General features: G+C 42.7%; 1 protein-coding gene across 1 annotated transcript in view; it reads left to right on the top strand.

Annotated features, from left to right (window-relative positions):
- SORCS3 (sortilin related VPS10 domain containing receptor 3) overlaps positions 1 to 21,254 on the top strand; it is a gene marked incomplete at both ends in the record, with an annotated part of 585,940 nt that extends 564,686 nt beyond the window's left edge. The window contains 7 exons of the mRNA XM_082855021.1: positions 5,842 to 5,965; positions 7,625 to 7,737; positions 11,481 to 11,612; positions 13,351 to 13,450; positions 14,436 to 14,541; positions 20,254 to 20,414; positions 21,190 to 21,254. Of these exons, the coding sequence (XP_082711147.1) occupies positions 5,842 to 5,965; positions 7,625 to 7,737; positions 11,481 to 11,612; positions 13,351 to 13,450; positions 14,436 to 14,541; positions 20,254 to 20,414; positions 21,190 to 21,254 (801 nt within the window). The remainder of the gene's footprint in view (positions 1 to 5,841; positions 5,966 to 7,624; positions 7,738 to 11,480; positions 11,613 to 13,350; positions 13,451 to 14,435; positions 14,542 to 20,253; positions 20,415 to 21,189) is intronic.
- Between the last annotated feature and the right edge of the window lie 1,643 nt (positions 21,255 to 22,897).

The raw sequence follows: 22,897 nt of genomic DNA, 5'->3' as shown, positions 1-22,897 counted from the left end.
CTTCCCAAAGAGCCAAGAGAATGATAGTACATTAGAGGCATTGGAACAGAGTGGTTTTGAAATGAGACAAACCCGGGTTGGGGTCCAGACTCAGATTCTCCTTGCTGCATGCCTTTTGTCAAATCAGGTAATTTCTCTGTGCCTTAGTTTTGTTCATTGTGATGTCAGAATAAGACTGGTAGCTACTACACTCTAATATTGCTCTGAGGATTAAGTAAAGAATGACATTTAAGTGCTTAGAACACATCCAGTCACTGTTGTGCTCATCCTTTGCATCAATGGCATCTACATCTCAGTGGCAAATCTGACATGGTTCTAGAGATTTCTCTCCCACCTTCAAGCATGGTTATTCCATCCATTTAAAAGAGTTACATCCTCAGTGCTTTTGCAAGCACCATGACAGGAACACATCAGTGTGGCCACAGTGCCCAGAAATTGATGTAGTGAGCATTGTATTTTCCTGGCGAATGAATGAGTGTCTTTGGGTGTCTTGGTGAGTGCTCTGAGTGTCGAGCTACGTGGTTACCTGTGATGAACAAACCGATCTGTAAAAGGAGCTAATACTAATTTTGAGCATTTCTTTCTAGCATTGGCCTTGCACTAGGCTCTTCATATATATTATTTAATCATCAGAACATCACTGATGAAGGAGAAATGATCCCCTGTGTATGTGTTTGTGTGTGTCTGTTTCTATGTTGTGACCAGGTGAATTGGACTGGACAGGTTGCCCAGGTGGTTGAATTAAATCAACCTCCCAATAAGAATCAGTTGACTCCCCACAAACCTTTATAGCCAACCCTCTGCTTGGTGCCCTTAGGAACAGAAGAGCACTTACAATCTTGTCTCTATCTTCAAGGAGATTACAATCCTGATGAGAAGGCAAGATGAACACACACACCCAATGATCGGTGAGCAGGTGTGATGATGTACGAATAAAGAGACGAGAGCAAGCATTCCTGAAATCCAACTACAGGCCCATATACCTACAAGGCTATCAGCGGGAGATGCTAAATTGTATCAGCAGCTCCGTGGATCTTTCTCGAGAACCTGCATTTTGTGCTAAATCTTATGAGGAACACAAAGCAGTATAAATTCCATTTGTTGCCCTTAAGAAACAATCTGTTCAAGAAGATGAGGTTAACATCCCAAAATAGGTACTGTAGGGAATGGTAATAGGAATGTAACATTACTGGCCCAGCCAGGCAGCCTAGGGGGGGATGGATGCAGGGCTTCTTGGTCTTGGAGCAAGTTGTGTATGAAGTTGGTCCTAAGCTGACATTGAAGGAGTGGTAGAGTTGAGGCCACAGAGGAGGGGAAGGGATTTGTGCCCACTGGTAAGGCTTTGGGCCTGTTTGTGTTCTGTGTAGACAGACACTACGAAAGAGGGATTCATTTGGGGAGAAATTGCATAAAAAACTAAAACTGGGGAGGATAGATGACAAATGGCTTTGAATGACATAACCGGATGTGTTTTAGTTTGTCATAGAAACTTAGATTTAGGATAGGCTAGTGGAAGATAGAACCAGATTCATGGACAGTGATATTTTCAACAATGAGATACTTTTGAAGAGTTTTTACAGGTGTGTGTGTGTGTGTGTGTGTGTGTGTTTAAGGGAATTTTTTTTCCCCAAAACTATAAGTTTTCAAAATATTCCCATAGTCATAACACGTATTTAGGTACTATTTACTCTATTTATTTTTGGTCTTTTTATGTATTTTAGACTTTTCTCTCATGTAGTTCTCATCATAGCATATCCACAATTATATATCTTGCCTTCTCCACTTCATAAAGTAAAGCACTTTCCACATATGTAATCTTCTGAAGGTTTTAAGTGAGGCAAGTGTAGTGATTACAGTCTGTCCAATTTAGGAATGGAAGGTTTTATCAAGGTGTACATTTAAATTGTGGGGATTTTATAATATTGGATATTAACTTGACTTACTATGTATTGGGAATCTGGTGTAGGCTGCATCCAGACATTTCCCTGAAGCTCCCTGATCCATTAGTCACGTGGGAATCTCCTAACTAGTTACTCAGAGCTTCATTGATGGCTTGCTGGGCTTAGCGGATAATACATGACCTGTTGCACATGAGGGATCCTCTGTGGGCAGGGATGCAGCCTGCAGCCTAGGCAGGACATGAGCCTTGCTGTGGGCTGGCCCTGCAGCTTGGACAAAACACGGAGAAGTCAATCGGCCGCCTGTTGGATCTGTGGGGCTCTAACAGGCCAATTTGCTGGGATTAACAGAGTTCTGGCTTAATAAATGTGTCTGCTTGCCTAGTAGAGTTAGTAAATGAACCTTAAAACACTTGATTTAATTGAGTGTTGTGCCCTAGACATGGGTGGCCAGTGAAGAACTCAAGAATCCCATGGAGTGTTCCAGCTTTGCGAGGAAGGTGAAATCAGCCGTGATGTCACAACAGCTGATGAAAAACAAAAGCAATTTGGAAAACAGAATTAGCTTCTGCCATTTCCCTAGGGTGGAAGCCTGGGGCCTGTTACCTGGGGGCCAAGTGTTCACATTCAACACAGTTTGTTGGCTGTGGCTCAGAGCCCCGACTGGCTGGTGGGATGGCATGCTCCCTCCCACCTCAGATGGCATTCCCTTGTCCTGCAGACGTGCATCCTTGTTTGGTTCCTGGATCTTCTAGGAAAGCAGCCAGATAGAGAGGAGACCAAATCTGCTGGGACAGGAGGAATTCCACTCCTCTCAGAAAGAGATATCATTGTCTGGGACAGCACCATCACCCAAGCCTAAGATAAGACGAGTGTGCAGAGAAAGGAGAGCAGGGGCCATGTAGACCCCTGAAAGCTGAAGAAGATGAGGTGATAGTCGTGCAGATTCCCTGAAGGGACAACCATTAGTGGAGAAAAGTATCCTGGGGCTGAGAGCTGGGAAGAGATTAGAGATAGCTGAGGGCAGTAACCAAAATGGAAGGACAACGTGATACAGTTATGGGCAGAGCAATTCATGGGATCAAACAAACAGAAAAACAGAAAAACACCACATCAGTTATTGCCTTTTTGTTTTGTTTCTCTCCCAACATTTTATTATTAAAAACTTCAAACACAAACTAAAGTTGAAGTGAACATTCACACACCCACCCTCTGTATTCTATCATTAACATCTACTGTGCTTGTTTTATCATGTCTGTTTATCTGTCCATCCCTCTGTTCAGCCATCAACCGATCTTAAATTTTGATTTATTTCAGACACTTACATGCCTTGTCCTAAATGCTTTAGGTGGCAAATCATTAGCTAGAGTCCTTTATTTGTTTATACTTTTTCCCCCAGGGGGGTATGAAATGTATCAACAGTGAAATGTACAGATCTGAAGTGTGTAGCTCCTGAGTTCTAACAAAGGCAAATACCTGTAACCCAAACTCCTGTCAAGATATATAGTATTAGCATCACTCCCAAAAGTTCTCTCATGCCCCTAGTCAATTCCCACCCCAACCCCCAGAACCAGTCCCTATTTTTTTCGTCATGAATTAGATTTGCCTTTTCTAGAACTTCTTTTAATGTAATCATACCACGTTAATTCTTTCATATAAGGCTTCTTTCATTTCTTGTGGTTTTGGGACTTATCCATACTGTTGTATATATCAATATTTGTTCTTTTCTGTTCATTATATGCATATACTATGATTTGTTTATTCATTTTCCTATTGATAAATTCTCCTAGGTTCTTTTCAGTTTTTGGCTAGTATGAATGTACTGCTATAAACATGTTCTTTTCTTTGTGGATATTTTCTCTTATCTTGACTAAATCCCCAGGACTTCAATTGCTAAGTCATAAATATAAAATTCATCACAATTTCTTGTAAAACTGAACTTTTTCCTACATCGTTGCACCATTGTACATCCCACCAAAAAGGGATGAGAGTTCCAGTGGCTCCACATCCTCAATAATATTTGATATTATTATTCTTAGAGAAAATTTAGCCATTGTGTTTGGTATATCGAGGTATCTCATTTTCCTTCCAAAGAATACGACCGAGGTACTGAAGCAGTTGAAGGTATTCTGACAGGTAAGTCATAATGAGTTGACTAGTAGGAACTAGAAAATTTGCCAAAAGCCATTCATCAATCCTATGTGTTCTGATTCCTGAATGAGTCCTCACAACTTCTAACCCAAACCTTTAATTTAAAAGGTAAAGACCTAAGGCACACAGTGGGGACAAATTTTGCCCAAGGTAATGCATTAAAATAGTAACAGAGCCAGAGTATCAAGTCTCTGTTCTTGTTATACTAAAGGTGGTAACTCAGTGGCACACATTCTTCCTTTATTCCATGTCAGTGGCTGACATTGCCATGCTGAGCCCCACTTAACTTCAGCTTCCTTCTCAACACAGGACACTAAACAGCCACTTTTGGCCCATGGGAGTTGATTTTCATCACAGAACCTACTTGTACCTCATTTGTTGTTTAATTAATAAGGCCACACCCTTGTGCATATCCTCACAGAGCCATAAGTATGGAGAAGCACGCTTGGGCTCTGGGGTTTACCCACAGTTAAGATAAAGAGTGTAACTCTTTCAGTACTCACTTCTTTCTTTCATTTAGCAAGCAGAGAAGAAAGGGTGTCAGAAAGCTTAGGGCAATATCTCTAATCCTGTCCAACTCCAGCCATCAGCCTGGTCATAAAATAGAGCAATAGAATATTAAAGCCAAGAAATCAAAGTATTGTTTCAGAGGCCCAGCTGAAAATTCTGAGCTAGAGAGGAATTTCAGTTTTGCAGGAGGGACGCTGTCTGAAAGCTGCCTCTCTGAGCCTCTGCAGGGTCCAGGTGCACGGGTGTGCTGTGTGAACACTGGCCGATAGCCACATTTTAAAAGGGAAACTCTACACATCCCCAGCTGGCTACATCATTACTCTATCCTATTGTCGTCCTAACACACAGAGAGGAGAGGGGTCTGCTCATCTGCACTTGTGACATCTCTTCACGAGCTGCCTTAGAGAAGCCTCCTACTAATATGTCTTACCTTGCAAACACCAGATAACTCGAGAGGGCACTGGCTTCAAGATAATCACTGAATAATGACTCTTCAGTCGCAGAATCTGCATTCTCTTCTCTCCAGTAAGCACCTGCTTCTATCAAGATCCTAATTCCCAAGAAAAAAAAATATGCTTATTCTCTTTCTTTATCCTTGACAAGTCCCTGTCTGTCATGATCAAGGAAAGAAAAGAGAAAGGGAAAAAAGATTAAAAAGTGAGCACAGATATGCATGTTTATATGTTTTCCAGCTTATTTAAATTGTTAGAAATGCCTTGCAATGGAAAACACAGATATGACCAAACCAAATGTCAATAATATGACCATACATCCAAGTTATATACGGATTCTGCTAGATGTAAGACAATTTGCCAAGGGTGGTTGATACAAAAATGAATAAGATGTGGTCAACTTCTCTGAAAAGTCTTACAGCCCGATGGCATACAGGATGAAAATATAAGTGACACGGAATATTAGAGGAAAAGAGAAAAGTGATCGCCTATTCCCAGAGTCACTGGGAATAGATTACAAAAGATGCTTCTACTTTGCCCCAGGAGAAGGAGTAGAATGATGTGCAAAATCCAGGGTGCCCAGTCTTATCTTCATGTCTCAGAATTAACATTTTACAGTGCATTTCAAGTATATTAATGCTCTTCCTGGATACTGGATATACAATCACAGTTTCAGAAAGCTGTGCTTTTTTTTTTTCCTTTTTCAAGTTAGGATCCCTTGGGGATATGCAAATGCTATGCAGATTGGTGACAGTCTGAGATTTACAGGAAAGGAGGGAATCTGATATCCCATAAAGGACTAAGTAAGTGTTCCTGCTTCTCTCTTTTAGCCCCTCATCACCTTGGACAGCAGCATTTCCTTCACATTCCTAGCAGAGGGAACCAATACCATCACTGTCCAGGTGGCTGCTGGGAATGCCCTCATCCAGGACACAAAAGATATCGCAGTTCACGGTAAGCCCCGAGATGCCCCTTCCTGCCCAGCCAATCCCCTCCATACACCATCGCAGCAATCGCTGACTGCTTTGGAAATGCCCCAGGGCATAGGAAAATTAGGTAGGTCCACAAAAGGTATCCAAACCTACTTCTTACCTTGTTCTTGAATAGATACGGAGGTTGTTAGAGAAGCAGATCACGGACAGGCATTTCTTGTCTTCTGTGATGTGTCTGCATCAAAACCTGATGGTCTCATTAGACAGAGATGTATCATAAGTTGAAGGAATGCTGAGCTGGAAAGACTGTCATAGAAGCATCTAGATCTGATGACCTGCCAAGGTATCTCTCACACACATGTGGCATCCATTCTTTGTTAGGATGGGGACCAGTGATTTCAAAAGCTGGAGGAGACATGGTCCCTGCTCTTGAAGAACTCACTGCTTAGGTACTGGGATGAACTCCACATAACTGCTATGTTTTCTTTGTTGTTTGAGATTCTGATCTTTGGCTGCAAAGGCTGAGACTAAGGCTGAGAATAGAAAGACACAGCAAGGCGGGAAAGTGGTAAATAGGGCCACCGTTCTGTTCTCAGTCCTGGAGAACCACTCTTAATTATTAAATTTCTTTTAAATCAAATTGTGCTTCTACCACCATCCCACAAACCTCCCACATACCCTAAAAACAGCCACTATACCAGGGTTTTCCAGAAAGTTGTACTGAGTGAGGCATGTGATCCTCTGACTCAGTCTATATTTCTTCCACCTCACCCCAGGTGAGTGCCTTTTCCTACAACTCTGCAAACTCGAGGCTCAGCCTCTCTCATCGGGCACCTGGAAGACTTTAAGTAAACATTTTTATTGGAATGTAACTGGGAGTTCGGGGTTATTAGATGCAAACTACTACATTTAGAATGGATAAACAACAGGGTCCTACTGTATAACGCAGGGAACTATATCCAACCTCCTAGGATAAACCGTAATGGAAAAGAATATTAAAAAGTATGTATACAACTGAGTCATTTTGCTGTACAGCAGAAATTAACACAACACTGTACATCAACTATACTTCAATTTAAAAAATTCTTTTTAAATACAGAGAAGTGCACAGATCATAAGTGTTTTCGCTTCATGAATTATCACAAAGTGCACACACCTGTGTACCTACCAATCGGCTTGAGAAACTGAATGTTAGGCACACCCTAGATACAGGGTTTTGACCTGTTTTCTAAGCCCCAGAGGCAGTTTTTCTAGCAGGGTCCATGGAACTAAGGGAAGGATAAGAAAAGGCTTCATTCTAATCTAGCCCATTTATTAATGCTTTATTGTTGCCACTGCATGATACCACCTGCAGCAGCAAAAGTCCCCTTGTTCTGGAGTTGCAGCAGCAAAAGTCCCCTTGTTCTGGAGTTTCACAATTTTCTTGCATTTCAGATAATGTTCATTTACAAGAAGAAGTCCTTAAGATTTTAAAAACAAACAAAACTGGTAGGAGCACAAATTTAATTCCAGTCACCAAATGCCACTTTTTTTTAGAAGCCAAGAGACAGGCTGAAAGGAAGGAATTTGAGATGAGGCCACATGAAAGACTGTGCCCTTTCCCTAAAGCACAGTGATCATGGAGTCCCCTTGCCTATCACACCCTCTCTCAGCCTCACTCACACAGGCTCTCTCCTTGCAGAATACTTTCAGTCCCAACTCTTATCATTCTCTCCTAATCTGGATTACCACAATCCTGACATTCCGGAGTGGAGGCAAGATATTGCCAATGTGATCAAGCGGGCTCTGGTGAAAGTAAGTTGGCTTTTTCTTTGCTTAAATGTTTATGAATAAAGAACAAGATGCTGTGGTCCAGAATACATTTTCATGGATGCAAACCACCATTCCGCAGTTAAGTAAAGATTATTTCTCTGTAAAAAGAGAGAGAGAAAAGAAGAATGGGGGAAGTGAAGGATGGGAAGTAAAGATGGAGAGATTAGGTGGAGAGAGACAGAGACAGAGAATCAATCCGGTGTTCAAGGATGGGAAATTGTCCCCATCTTAATCCTAAAGTTTTCTAAGGTAGCAAATTGACCCCTTTCATGAAATGATGGCTGGGACACTCACTGAGTCTTTACTAATATCATTCATTTAGTGGCTGTTTGCCCACCAAGGTTTGGGGTTTTTTTGCTTGTTTGTTTGCTTTTGTTGTTGTTTTTTAACCACTCAGACTTCAAGACTCCCACTGACCATATGTGGCCATCAGAAGGCTGCAGGTCAGGAAACAGAGCATGGTAGCAGACTCTGGGGTTATAGAATTTGCCCAAGGTCATATTTTCCTTAAGACAAAGTTGAAAGTTGAAAGGGTTTTGTTAACCCTTTGCTCACACCTAGGCACTGGACTATAATAGCGAATAAAACGTGGTCAATTCAAATGTAGAGATAAGTCTAATATGCAGCTAGTTCTATGGTAGAGGCATGGCCAGCATTTCAAAAGAGCACAGAGAAAAGCGCAGTTCACTCTGTCCAGGAAAGTTCAGGCTTCACACACATTTGTGATTCAGTAAGTACTTGTGAACTGTTAGAATAGTCTTTGGAGGGGATACTTGGACTCTGTTTTAAAGGACAAATAGTAGTTAACAGAGAGAGGATGATGTCTTTCGGGTAGAATGAACAGCGTGTGCAAAGCCAGGCTCCGTGGAAAGCATAGCATATCTGGGACATGACAGTTTAGTGTAGCCAATCTATAGGTTATAAGGGCAGGTGTGAATGATGTTGAGCAGGGATGGATTGGTCAGTTTGTAAAGGGTCTGAGAAGCCAAAAGGGGTTTGACATACATCCCGTAGGCTCTGGAAAGTGTTCTTTCTTTATTATATTGGGTTGGCCAAAAAGTTCGTTTGGGTTTTTCCGTCAGATGTTACAGGAAACCCCGAACGAACTCTTTGGCCAACCCAATATAGGTAAAAATTTCTGGCAATAGATCTATGTTTCAGACACCCATTCTGGTGGCAATACAGAGGATGGGCTCCAGAGGTGGGAAAGTGAATAGTGTAGGGGGAGATTTCACAAAAGATGACCAGTTAAAAGACTACTGTGATCCTGAAGAGGGACGATTCAAAGGCTACTTAGGCAGTTGAGCAGTAGAATTGGTGACTAATAAAATACAGTGTGGATGAGAGGGAGGGAGACACTTTCTGATTTTAAGAGTAGGAAGGAGAGGGTCTTCCTTGCCGTTGATCAAGATGGTGACTGTGTAGGAGAAACATGCTTGGGGAACAGTAATCATTTGGTCTTTTATATGAATTTGGAGCACGTGAGAAACAACTGGGCGAAGATGAGCAAGAGAGTTGAGGATATGGATTGGGGATCGAGTGAGGTTCCCGTGGGAGGTAGCCATGTGGGAGCTGAGGCTGTGGAGCGCTTTAGATCCCCCCACCCCACCCTGAGAGGGAGAGGGGCCAGGGCAGAGATGGATGCTAATGCTTCCCAAGGCAGAGGAGAAAGATCCAGGGAAGGACACGGAGAAGGAGCTGCCAGGAAGGAAGAAGCACCAATAAAAGAGAATGATATGAGAGCGTTCCTGTGGGGAGTTGTCCACAAGAAGAACTTCACCTCACATCTTTTTATAAAGAGATTGTTCCTAGAGAGGGATGAGAATGAAATTGGTCTTGTATACCTTCGACTGTGGAACATCCAGGATTGTGTGGGATTTTGTACGACTGGAGTTAGGTCCCTCCAAGGTCCCTAACCAAGTGATGCACCCCGAGACCACTCTTCCCTGGGACACAGGGTCACACCAGCCACAACACTCATGGGCTCATCCCCTTCTCTCAACTGGGTGATTGTCTGACCTCAGTCTGGTCTCTGAGACTTACTTCCCCTGGCTGGTTAGGACAAGGCCATCTCGCCTCCCAGGAGGAAACTGAGGCATCTGGCAAAGCCTCTTCGGGCTGCACGGGGATGCCTCCCCACCTTGGAGGGCTTTTCGGGCTTCTGACTGCCGCTTGCTAGTTCTCTGCAGGTTGGCACTCTCTCTTTCCTGCATCACATTCCTAAGCGTTAACTCCGATCTCTAGTTCCAAATTAGAATCAGAGCTGAGCTAACGGGAGACAACCCCTCCAGTTCTATTCAGTCCAGTGTCTATTCTTTCCTCCAGGTCAGGCATCATTTGGAACAATGAGGTAGCCACAGAGTTCGTCCCCCGCCCCCCTGGAATGTCTGGACAAACATATAATAAGAAGTTATCAGAGAAAAGAATGTAGCAGACAGACATACTCATATGTTACCGTGGACATGATCTAAGTTCCTTTCATGGTAATCTGGAGGTGCTGGGGACGAGAGACTGACACGGAACAGGTCACTGCAGGCGAGGTAGTCAGGGTAGACTTCTTGGAGGAGGCAGGTGTTTCAGCCAAGTCAAAAACTATATATATCGTATTTGGATTGACAGAAGAAGTTTTGTTCTGGATATAGAGACCTTTCAGAGACACATAGGAAAGAACAGGCCTACTCTTTATTTACATGGGAGAACTCAGAGTTTTGTTTTCTTAAGGAATTTGCCTTCAGACGGAAGCTTACGTTTAGTTTTTATCCAAAAACAATATAATCCTTTTCCTAAACACTCAGGAATAGAAAAATTCATTCAGTACTTCAACATCTTAACAGAACTTTTAGTGCTTTGTTTTATTTTTTATGTATTTTTTTATTTTTATAGAGTTGTAACCAAAGAAATGGGAGGTAATAGATCGGAATACAGCTGTCATTAGGTGTTTTTCCACGTTGCCTCACTGTACTAATTACCATCTTAATGGTAGTATAACCATTATTTACTTAACTTTTTTGACTATTTGAGTCTTCCCCATTTATCTGACATAAATAATGTTCTGAGTGTTTCTTCCTCCATATGGCTTTTCCTATAGTTTGGATCATTTCTTCAGGACAAACACTCCAAGTTACAGTTACTGAATGAAGGGTCTGAATATTTTTATGGCCTTCCAGTAAGTCTTTTGAAAACCAAATTGGCAATATGTATCAATTTTTAGTGCTGCCAGCAACAGTTGGGGAAACCTCCTAATTGAAGCCTCGCCAGTATTAGCTACTGTAACTTAACAAAAAATCCTGCTTTAGTAAGTGAAAACAAGAGCTTTGCTCTTTTTTTTTTAATTTGCGTTTTCCCATGTTTGTTTATACCTTCTTATTCTTCATTTGCAGCCAGTCTGTTCATGTTTTCACCAGAAGCTCTAGTCCCCTTAGTGCAGAAAAATGGAAAATATGGGAGGAGCTTTTGCCAATATTGCCAGCAAACAGTATTTTGAAGATCATTTATAGTAGTATTTTAGTTTCAGTACAAATGTATATAAGAGCAGAGGAGGAAGTGAAACTAATAATTCTCTACCTAGCAGTTGGAGGGGAAAACAGAAAAGAAGCCTGGATATATATTGGAAACTGTGCCTTAAATGCTGCATTTAAAAAACTTTATAGTCCATATCCTTGTTACTGACTTGGGGAAGGCTGTCTCCTCCAGGACCCCGTTCTTTGGTCTAAACATCTTTGCAGGTAACCAGCATCCCAGAAGAGCAGATCCTAGTTGCCGTGTTCCCTGGCCTCCCCACTTCCGCAGAGCTCTTCATCCTTCCCCCCAAGAACTTGACAGAGAGGAGGAAAGGCAATGAAGGCGACCTGGAACAAGTAAGTGAAAGAAAACTAACTTGGTAGGAGACTTGCCTCCACCTCATAATCTAAGGGGACACAAAGTATTTCCAGCCAAAAAGTGAGATGAGCCCTTTCCTATGGGTCCGTCAGACTGTCACTCTTTGTCTAGCACCCAGGGCTTTGGAGAGCAATCAGCCTTACCTAGAATAAACACAGGTGCATAAACACTGGAGCATTCAGCTACACAGGCAAGAAGAGTACCCCGAAGCCGTGCATTCCGACAGTTGCCACTCCTGCAACTTGTTCACGTCTCCCACCCAATGACTTGCTCTGGGGAAAAGAGATGAAGAGAGGAATTTGAGTTTCCCTGTCTATTTCTGGGAAAATGTGCTTCCTGTCTTTAAAGATCCTAGTCAATAGAAGTTCTGCTTCTAGGAAGAAAACGAACTGGTTGTAAACATGTGTCTTTGGAAAGAGGTGGATTGCCTCATCGTGCTTTGACTAAGGAAGCAGCGTTCCCCAAAGGGATCGTGATTGACTGTCCTTATCAAATGGCATAGAGTTCTTGTGATCTGCGTACTAGCCTAGAAATGAAGTCAGTGGTGGTCCCATGGTTCTCCTTCTCTTCCTGCCCTTGCTGGGGTCTTAACTGGCCGTGCTTTGCTTTACCCTTCCATGCTCCTGTGATGCTAAGTTAGAAGTAGAAATAAGTGAGAAGGAGGCTGCTGAAAATCAGCGCGAATCAAACACATTTGCTCCCATACGAGTTAATCGTTGTACAGATGTCTTCCGCATCCCTCCGCTACTCACCTGGCCGTCACCCCATCCCCACATCCATCCACAGTCCTCTGCGAGCTGCACAGGTGCCATCATGGTCAGTTTCTCTGGAAAATGAAGCGGATCCTTTCATTGAAGGGCTGCATATTGAGATTGGCCAGATATAAATTCAGCTTCTCAATGCGTTCATCGCTTTTACAAGACCTCTTTACTCTGAAATAGGAAGTGGCATGTGCGAACTATATTTGGAAGCTACGATATCCATCCATTTAGATAAATAGGTAATTACGGTGATGAATAGCAGCTGTGATATTAAGGCGCGTACAGCGAGATAAGAGTTAGGGACAACAGCCTCAGTCTGCCTCAGCTTCCACGTGGGAATTACACAGTGATTAAATCAATGTTACGCGTTCTGAGACTTGCTGGGGAAAAGTAAAGAGGAAGAATTATCCCTAAAAAGGAGGCAGCTTCTCCTTTGGTGTTTGCCTCCCATTGTCTCTAAAAGGGAAACAGCAGAGGAGTGGGCTGGGGTGCATGTACCTGCTTTAATCCTGGCAGGGGCTTCGCTACCCTGTGAATATTGCTTGTTCAGATTAAAGAACTAACGGCTGGTCAGTTGACTTTCTTTCATTGGGACCCACAACAGGTCTCTCTATGGAAAGTTATACAGGCTTAAAAGGCACTGAACTGGGAGTTGAAAGGAACCTCTATGTCTGTTGTCAACTCGAATTCACTAGGTGACTGTGGACACGCCTCTCTCTGTTTCACTCTCCTCTCCAGTATAAGCAAATAATACCAGCTGTGTCCTTGGCTTCACAGGGCTCTAGGGGCTGGGAGAGCCGTATGGATAAAAATGTTCCAAAATCCTGTCCTCTGAGTGAACATGGTCATTTTTTGCCTATTGACCCTGGTTTCTTATTCCATGAGGGAGCACCGTCACATGACATTTCTTCCCATGCAGCCTCTCTCTCTCTCTCTCCCTTTTCTTCCTCCCCAGATTGTAGAGACGCTGTTTAACGCTCTAAACCAAAACTTAGTCCAGTTTGAGCTGAAGCCAGGGATTCAAGTCATTGTGTATGTCACACAGCTGACTTTAGGTGAGTGCCTGTTGGGATTCGTGGTGGTAGTGGTTGCGGGGTGGGGGGGGGGGGATGAGTATGGTGCTCTGATATCCTGGAGAGAAAAGGGAGGAGATAGTTACCAAACACTTTTCCATAAATGCCTGTAAATGGCTTTGTGTAGTGATGGCAAAGAAAGATTAATCACATCTTTCTTGAGGCTTCCTGTTAAGGTGGCGAGAAGACTTTCTTAGAAGCGGTTTTGCTATTGAATTCCTGGATGATCTTGGGGAAAAACCTACAATTTCTTTGGGCTTTGGACTTTATTATGTTTTTTGTCTATAACAGTTGGGGTTATATGAGGTAGTCCTCAGGCTCTCTTAATTTCTAGGATTCTCTGATTCAGTGAATCTTGGTTGGAAGACTAGATCAAATAACTTTAAAACTCTCTTTGATTTATAATGTGTAACTCTAAGTAGAAAAAGTGACCAGCTTTAGGTGGTTGGTTTGTGAAAGGAATAAAAAAAAGGCATGTCCCATTGGGCATCCACCTCTGGCTCTCTGGGAAAGCCTATGTGCTAAACGTTTCTAATTAATAAAAACTTTTCAGATGAGGAGATTCCAAATGTCCCCATCCAGCAGTGTTTTACCACAACAGTATAGAGGAAGAGATTGAAACACTCCATCAGTGTTTAATCCGGAGTTCCCAATGGGCCACCTATAATCACGTTGACAGGCAACTGGGCTGTCTAAGAGACAGAACATTCAAGCCCTGTTCCTACTCCCCTTAGCTCTGTACAGTTTACACAAGGAGCAGCAAGTTTCCCCAGGCAGAGCAGATCCCTAAGAAGCTGTAGATGAGGGGTACCATTCTCATCATTGAAGCCAAGCTTCCTCTGCCCAGATAGCATGCAGGACAATTGGAGGCTGGATATAAGGATGGAGACCGGCTGGCTTCTTTCTCCAACAGATACTCCCTCCAGCTAATAGCTTCCAAGTGAGCAAGTCTGTTCTTTCTTCCTAGCTCCACTGGTGGACTCCAGTGCTGGGCACAGCAGCTCAGCCATGCTTATGCTCTTGTCAGTGGTGTTTGTCGGCCTGGCTGTGTTTTTGATCTACAAATTTAAAAGGTATGTGCTACCATCACTCAGTTTTAATCGTGGGGCTAGATTCATGGGAGCTGATTCCTCCTGTAACCGACATTCCTAAACTCATCCTAAACAGGTGATTTTAACTGTCCCTGAAGCTCTGCTTGGCATTGGCGAAGAACAGGAATGGCTTAGGGTCCGGGAATAAAGGACCTGAAGAATCTGAACGCTCTCCGGTTTATAATTATGTTGAGTTAGGAAAATGAGGGGTAGCCTATGAAATCAGGTAATTCTCTTCAAGAGAAGTTTGAGGGGTTTTCAAACCTCACCTAAGTTTCTAAAGTAAGGTCTCAAATATTTAAGAGATCTTCTTCTACAGCTTACCACCCATTCAGGGTGGTTAAGTGGAGAAAATGCAGCTGAAATCTGGTTATGCATATATGCACACACACATATTGTCTTATCTTGTATTGCTGATATCCAACATCTGTTTAAATTTGCATGCCAAAATACACAATTTTATACTCCTCCCTATTTTTCCTGTTTCTAGAGGGAAATTGATCAGGAAAACCAAACCCCACAGGTATTCAAAAGTTATTTTTGCAGGCCAGAGGTGGGGTGATGTAATAGGATCCTTATTAAAGACAAGAAATTGAAATCAATAATTCTGTACCATTATTTGAATAAGGTAATACATCTACCAAGAGATATGCTGGTTAAGAGTATGAACTCGAAAATCAGACCCAATTTTAACTTTCAACATTTGCAGCCTTAGGCAATTGAATTTGCCTCTCTAAGCCCTCATTTCCTAATGTGTAAAATGGAAAAACAATAATACTTTGTAGGTTTGCTGTATGTTTTCAAGGTAGTAATATCTATATCTAGTACATAATAAAAAATCACAAAAGCTAAGCTGCTATAAATAATATGCCTCCCAAAGGCTTCTCCTCTGTTACAAATTGGCACATAGTAGGGCTCAGACGTATCAGTGGCATAGAAATGTGCTTCATAGGAAGCCTGGGGAAAGTAAAAATATCATTAATTATTGTCAGATGAGTTTTGAAAGTATAACTTGGTCCTGGGAGTTTTTCTAGACGCTGAAGGTAATGCTTTTAGATTTTGGAAGAGATCAGTGGTAAAGGTGCTTCCCTCTACCTCCCCCGCCCCCAGCCCCCATCAGCTCTCCTCTAGTGGATTTCTCAGGCTTAAAAACACCAGTTTTACTCAATAGACATCTCAGCATTAGCCAAAACAGCAGGAATTCTTAAACACTCTCCAGTAGAAGGACAGAGTGGGGTTTACCTTTCTGTTCAATTTATAGACCAGTTATGTGAGTTCACATCCTCTTGGATCAAGATGGGTCAACCCACCTGCCATCTTCCCTTTGAAGAAGGGGAAAAGCCTTCATATCCAATGAGTGAGCAAAGATTCAGTATAGGAACAGTCTGGTCAAAGCAACACCCATTTATGGGTGTACTTCAGTTACACACAAAGCACACTTTTGTTCATTCAAGGATTTGGTTGTGGGGAAGCCTGGTGGTTGCTGGGACTTGAAGATCAATTAACCCAAATGTATCACCTTCTGGCCCCTAGACCTGCATGCTCGCTGAGGACCAGGGCCAATAGAAGTCCTGCAAAGAGGTATTCGTGTCAGGTGTCTCCAAATTAAGACAAGATCTGCCCTGTGACTTAGAAAGTTTTCTGCTGTCTCGTAAATGTTGCTAAACTCCACAGACAGTCAACTTACTAATGTCGCCATCTCTTAATGTGCAGACTTTAATACTTGAATCTATGCCAGTTAATGGCATCTCTGAATTATTCTACCTCTGTTGTCCCAGATATCAGCCAACCCTTTCTATGTCCCTGGCAGGGAATCAGGATACAGGAAACAAATACTAGTCTAACTGGATAAACGGTTTGAGTCAATTAAGAGTAACCAGTCATCAGTTACCTTTTCTTTTCTAGCCACCTTTTCTGGAAGTTTTCCTCCCAGTGCCCAAGCCCTTTGGCCGAGGTCCTTTTGGATCTCCCTTTGTTTCTTTGGTCTCCTTTCTCTCCTCACCACCTGGAACTCCAGTGATGGCTATATGGAGGGTGCAGAGCTTGCTGACAAGTAAAGGTCAGGTTCTTATCCATGATTCCTAGAGTCTCCTCTGCTTCTTTCATTTCTGTCCAACAGAACTTTCTGCGAAGATGAAAACACTCCATAATCTATACTGTCCAATACAGTAGCCACTGGTATGGTGGAAACACTGAATTTTTAATTTTATTTAACTTCAATTAATTCAAATTTAAATAGCTACAGCTGACTAGTAAACACTCATGGCACAGGCTAGGGAGAGGGTAATTCTGTTTCTGTTTCCAGATCACTGGCCATGCCGTTTTCAAACCCCAAAACTTTCTCTCTGCCATCTCCAGCATTAATTCATTAAGCCATTAATTTATTCAGCAAACATTTATTGAGCACCTGCTGTGTGCCAGGCACTGAAAACAATCTCAGTGTCCCAAGTAGTCACTTAATAGAGGAAGAACAGAATTATTTAAAGGAATCTTGGGGATCACGGTAACTCTATTCTCCTTCCTCTGTTAAGTGACCACATTTGATCCTATTCTTGGATAGTGACTTCTATTTTGTGATGTCTTAGTCAATATAATTAAAAATCATTTTGAGATGGCTTTTATTTTCTGAAAACTCTTCCTAACAAGACCTTCTTTCTATACTGTAGGTTTGTTTTTTCTTATTATCCAAGAAAAGTTTTGAAATTTTATATTTCTTCCAGCCTTTTTTCAGTAAGGCTTTCATCACAGTGCGAAGCCTACTTTGCTTTTTCTAAATTCCTCCCACGGACTTCTAATACTTAATCATAGTTGGAACAAACAAATAAAAACTGAAATTTAGGGCTTCCATGGTGGCGCAGTGGTTGAGAGTCCGCCTGCCGATGCAGGGGACACGGGTTCGTGTCCCGGTCCGGGAAGATCCCACATGCCGCGGAGCGGCTGGGCCCGTTAGCCATGGCTGCTGAGCCTGCGCGTCCGGAGCCTGTTCTCCGCAACGGGAGAGGCCACAACAGTGAGAGGCCCGCGTACCGCAAAAACAAAACAAAACAAAAAAAAAAAAAACAAAAAAACCTGAAATTTATATAGGTGACTTGGATTGATCCATCTTACTCCTCTTATTAAAACTTACATGAATGTATAGCCCAAGACGTGCCTCTAAATCTCATTTCCCACCTTTCTTATCTGCAAAAGCGGGGTTTAGTCTTGACTTATTGTCTCAACGGTCCTACAAGTGGATGTGTTAAGAAATAAAAAGCAATTTGAAAAAAATTTTAAATGCTGCAAGTTGCGACATAACATTCATTCCCTTCCAACCATCTATTAAAAATATTCAAAAAAAAAGGCCCGTTTTCAGAGATTAAAATAAAGTGAACAGTCTTTATAAGGGCAAATGGATCCAAATCCTCACAGGTATCAATCATTAAAAAAGCAGGAAAGGGGAGGCAGTGACCTCTGGCTACAGCTCTGAAGTACCCAGACTTGTGTGATCAGGAATGGTTTGACTGCCCCCAGCACCTAATAAATATTACAGTTGATCCCAACGTTCATGAGTAATATGTACTTTTATGATTAGAAGAAATCTAAGTCGTTGGGCTGCCTTTCTATTTAGATAAGAAGAAATTAAGGGCCAGCGTGAAATTTTAATTACACACATTTAGAGGAGCCTGTGGTTTGCTGCCTCACATAGAATCTCTTCACTTAAGGTTCTTGTAAATTATAGTAAGCAGGTTTAGACCAGTAGGAGTGAGGAGGACACCTCCCTTAATGTATGGAAAGCAGCCATTAAAAACACGAAAACTGGACATAAATGAAAAGTAGAAACTGTCCATGTTTTAAACATATTTGGGGATCTTTCCTTCCAAATTAGCTATGGAAGACCTTATTAAATGCCTCACATTCTACCTCATTGTGGGGTTGGAGTAGGGAAGGGAATGTAGATGCTTGAAAATACCACTGGTTGGCACTAGGGCAACAGAGTGATTCTGCACAGAACGTTCTGGTTTGGGGTAGGTGTCAGATGTCTCAAGTTTTAATAACATCTGTGCCAGTAATCAGCTTCATGAAATGTCTGGACTTCAGACCAATTTCCCCATCATTTAATGAGGTAAGAGAGGGCTCTTCTACCTGTAAAATTCTAAGATAAAAGTGGATGTGTTAAGAAATAAAAAGCAATTTGAAAAAAATTTTAAATGCTGCAAATGTGACATAAAATTCATTCCCTTCCAACCATCTATTAAAAATATTGAAAAAAAAATGCCCGTTTTCAGAGATTAACATAAAGTGAACAGTCTTTATAAGGGCAAATGGATCCAAATCCATTTTGTTTTTGTTTGAGAACATAATATATGAAAATAGAAAGAGCATAGGCTTTGAGGTCATTTATTCATTTATTTGACAAATACTGAACGTAAACCACATGCCAAGCACTGTGCTAAGTTAAGTGTAGAGCAGTGAAAATGGAAAATGTAGACCTTGCAGACACGGGGCTTTTTGTGGGAGAGAAAGACAGAAAACAAGTCCACACACGTAGCCTATTCCATCACCCTAAACCAACACCCTCTTCGTTTCTTTCATAGACCCATCCCATAATTACATATTTATGATGGGAGAGAGTGGGTGGTCAGGAGAGGCCTCTCAGAAGTGACATGTAAGCCAAATTCTGAAGGACACCGTCACGAGAAGAGTAGAAGGAGGTGTGTTACAGAGGGAACAGTTGATTCACCCCTCGTCCCCAAGGTGGGGACAAGCCTGATGTATCTGAATCTTGAAACTCAAAAGTTTGGGTTTCAGACCAGCAGCATCAGTACCACCTGGGAACTAGGCAGAAATGAAGAATTTCAACCCATCCAGTTCAGGCCTATAGAGTAACAAACGCATTTTAACAAGAACCTGGTGAGGCATAAGCATATTGAAGTTTGAGAAGCGCAGGATTAGAAGAAGTCAAAGGAGGCTACAGAAGCTGGAACACAGTGGGTCAGGAGATGATGGAGATGGGTCAGGAGATGAATACTCCAAGCAGATTTCAGTTTGAACCTACCTGCTCCTCCTACCTCAAGTCTGTATGCCTTGTTTCCAAACCTCCTACCTTTGTGTCTTTGAAGGAAGTTATTTAGCTTCTCTTAATCCTTGCCTTAATCCTCGCCACAATCCTAAAAGAAAGCTATTGAACAGATGAGGAAACTGACTATGGAAGTATTTAAGATACTTGGCCCATGGATGGTGTTCTAAAAATGGTAGCAATGGCTATAAGTCTTTCATTTCTTGGCTATTCATAAAGAAAACCAATGTGAATTGACGAAACTGATACAAACTTAGAAAAAGCTGTCTTTTCACTATGATACAACCTCATGAGTCTCGAAGTCCAGCCCCTTTGTAAACGTAATAACTGGTAAATGTTTTAAGGGTTTTAGTGCACACTTGGTCGATAGCATTGCCCTTCTGTTTACACCTGCTGGTTTTGTGCCTCAGAAGGAGGTGCATGTCTCCGGGAGTTCTGTGGCTTACATCTCCCCTGGGCATCTGGGTCTCTCCTTGTGTTCATTGGCCTCATGGGGACGGTATCTGGGTGGCCAGCCCCTTTCCCTGACATTGGTCCTGTAAATAGCTTCTTCCTCCACCTTAACACCCAGGATTTCCCAGTTGCCCCAGTCGGGCATGCGCCGTGATCGTAATCTGATTTTGCTCTGCCCCATGTAGGAAAATCCCCTGGATTAACATCTATGCTCAAGTCCAACACGACAAGGAGCAGGAGATGATTGGGTCAGTGAGCCAAAGTGAAAACGCCCCCAAAATCACACTCAGTGACTTCACCGAGCCCGAGGAGCTGCTGGACAAAGAGCTGGACACCCGGGTCATGGGTATGTGTGCTGGTGTCACCAGGCTCCTGAATCCTCTGTTCTCCAGACCCTGAGTCAGCCAGCCCATGTGGCCTGTCCTTCAGGCAGGACTAGTCTGGAGGGTGGGGGAGAAACCAGTTGGCTACAGCGACATAATCATGCTTTAAAGTGTCCGCCACCTCTGACCACCTGAAATTGGCAGAACTTTCTTCTCTTAGAAGTAGATCAAGATCAAAAGTGCTGGAGTCTGAGTGGGAGAGGGATGAGGCCAACTATTACTGTTGGACTTTCTCTTTATTTTTTCTATAAAGCAAAAGCATTATACGTCCCAATAATTACGTGAATAGGAACTCTGCCATCAGATAGCCCTGGGTTCATTTTCTTGCTCTACCAATCTTCTAGCTCTGGGACCTCTCTGTGCCTCATATTCCTCATCTGTGAAATGGGAATGATAGCATCTGCCTTCTAAGATTGTTGTGATCATGAAATGACATATATCATTAGCACAGTGTCTGCTACATAATACGTGTTCAGTACCTGTTGGCTATTAGTATTGTGATCAGCAGAGTATAAGATGGCAAGGTATTGCTCCTACCTTGTGTGCTGGGGTGGGAGATGGCAAACGTTAAACGTAGGTAAGATAAGCCAGTGAACTGGTATGATAGACTACCCAGGTGCCCTATTGCATAAGCACACGTTAAGGTGGCTTGGTATTTAGCAATAAATAAATAAAGCACAGACCCACGCCCTTGTGACAGGTACATCCTTACCTCCCTCTGTCTTCTCTCCCCTGCAGGAGGCATTGCCACCATTGCAAACAGCGAAAGCACAAAGGAGATCCCCAACTGCACTAGTGTTTAATACCAACAAGCCACGTGGTCAACCATCTTTCTGACTTTTTATTTTTGATGGTTCCTATTACACTTATTATGGAAAAATGAAAATGTCTTTTTTTACCTTTTGTTTACCAAGGGCCCCTTCATAAATAGCAGGCAGACGCTTCGCTTTGGGAGGCGAAGGCGTTCGTAACTGATTAAAATGAGACACAAAGGATAAATGGCTGTATTTGTACTAAGGGCAAAGGATGCATCTTCCCATGGCTTTCTTGCTTCATTCTGCCATTGATAGCGCGAGGAATCTTGTTTTCCTTGCGGTCTTTCTTTCTTTCTATTGTTTAAGTTGGGTTGGCTTTCCACTAACCTCCCATCCTCCCCCCCGACACAAGCCCAAATCACCAGTACCCGCCTCCTCCCTCCCAGCACGCACCTAAAACGTAAACCATTTCCCAGTTAGGTCTGCAGGAGGAAGGTTGGTGGGGAGTGAGCGTAGCTGCAGGAAGCGTGCACACCTGTCGGAAGAGGCCCTGCCCCGTGCATGTCCATTGCAAGCTGCAGATGGCTTATTGTATATAGTTACAATGTAAGTAGCTCTTTATTTCCTGAGAAATAATTTAATGTTTAGTAAAAAAGAAAAAAGAAAGATGCGTCTGTTGGCTTATGCACTCACCTTCAGAGCTGACCCACCCCCAGGCCTGCTTGACGCTGGGTTCTGGATGCTCTCCAGTTGTCTGTCACACTTAACTCTTGCATCTCTGTGTCCCTGCCATCGCTGGTTTCTATTTCTGTATATAAAGGGGGGAGGGGGGAGGGCTTCTTTGAAACGCCTAGCAAAGGAAGGACGAGAGAGACATCATAGAACCTGGGTGTTTTTTTTGTCCCATCAGTGATGTGAAAGAAGTTGCCAGAGGAAGCCCACTACAGACTTCAAACTGAAACCCATATGGGGAAACAAGGCTTCCCCTCCAAAAGGATGAGGTTGAGGATAGCTATCAGCCTGAGGTTTTCTCTAAAGAAGCCAGGCAGTGGATCTAAAAAGATGACGTTCTGTTTTCCAGTTGGATTCCATGGAATTGAATAATGCTTATGGGGAATTCTCTGGCTCTTCTTAGCCCAGAAAAGTCCCTTGGGCACTAGGTTAAGCCCAGTGAGTGCCTCAGCCTGGGAGAAGTTAGAGGTGGGAGGGAGTTGGCCTTCGTGGGCTCCTGTGACCCTGCAGACCCTGCAGGCCCCAGAGGGGTGCAGCCTCTAACGATCTTAGTCAAAGTTGATTCTCGCAGAGCTGTGCCGCTTGCTCGTCAGATGTACACAAGTACACAACTTCCTTAAAGTCAGATGTCTACCTTCAGTTCCCTGAAGGCAGTTCTAGCATCTGGGGCGAGTGACTTTCAAAGCCAGTGTTCTCTTTTCCTGCACCCCAGCCCGTTCACACGCTTCATATGTCAGTTCTTTTTAGGAGGGTCACTTTAAGCCATGCTGTAAGCATTGTTTTCTTTTCAGGATCAGCCTGAGCGTACTTGTTTTATAAAAATGATACACTGTATATATATATATATATATGGGAGAAAAGGCTGAATTTTTTACCTCTTCATTTTTGTGGGATATTGTTCACATCCTTCTCTGTGAGACCCTGAGAGAATGTGACCTTGAGAAATCGGACTGGCTACA

This window comes from Leucopleurus acutus (genome assembly GCF_964270905.1).
Source record: "Leucopleurus acutus genome assembly, chromosome: 14".
In the NCBI taxonomy this organism is placed as follows: domain Eukaryota; kingdom Metazoa; phylum Chordata; class Mammalia; order Artiodactyla; family Delphinidae; genus Leucopleurus; species Leucopleurus acutus.
Note: the sequence above shows the minus strand (reverse complement) of the source record. Positions and strands in the feature narration are given on the sequence as shown.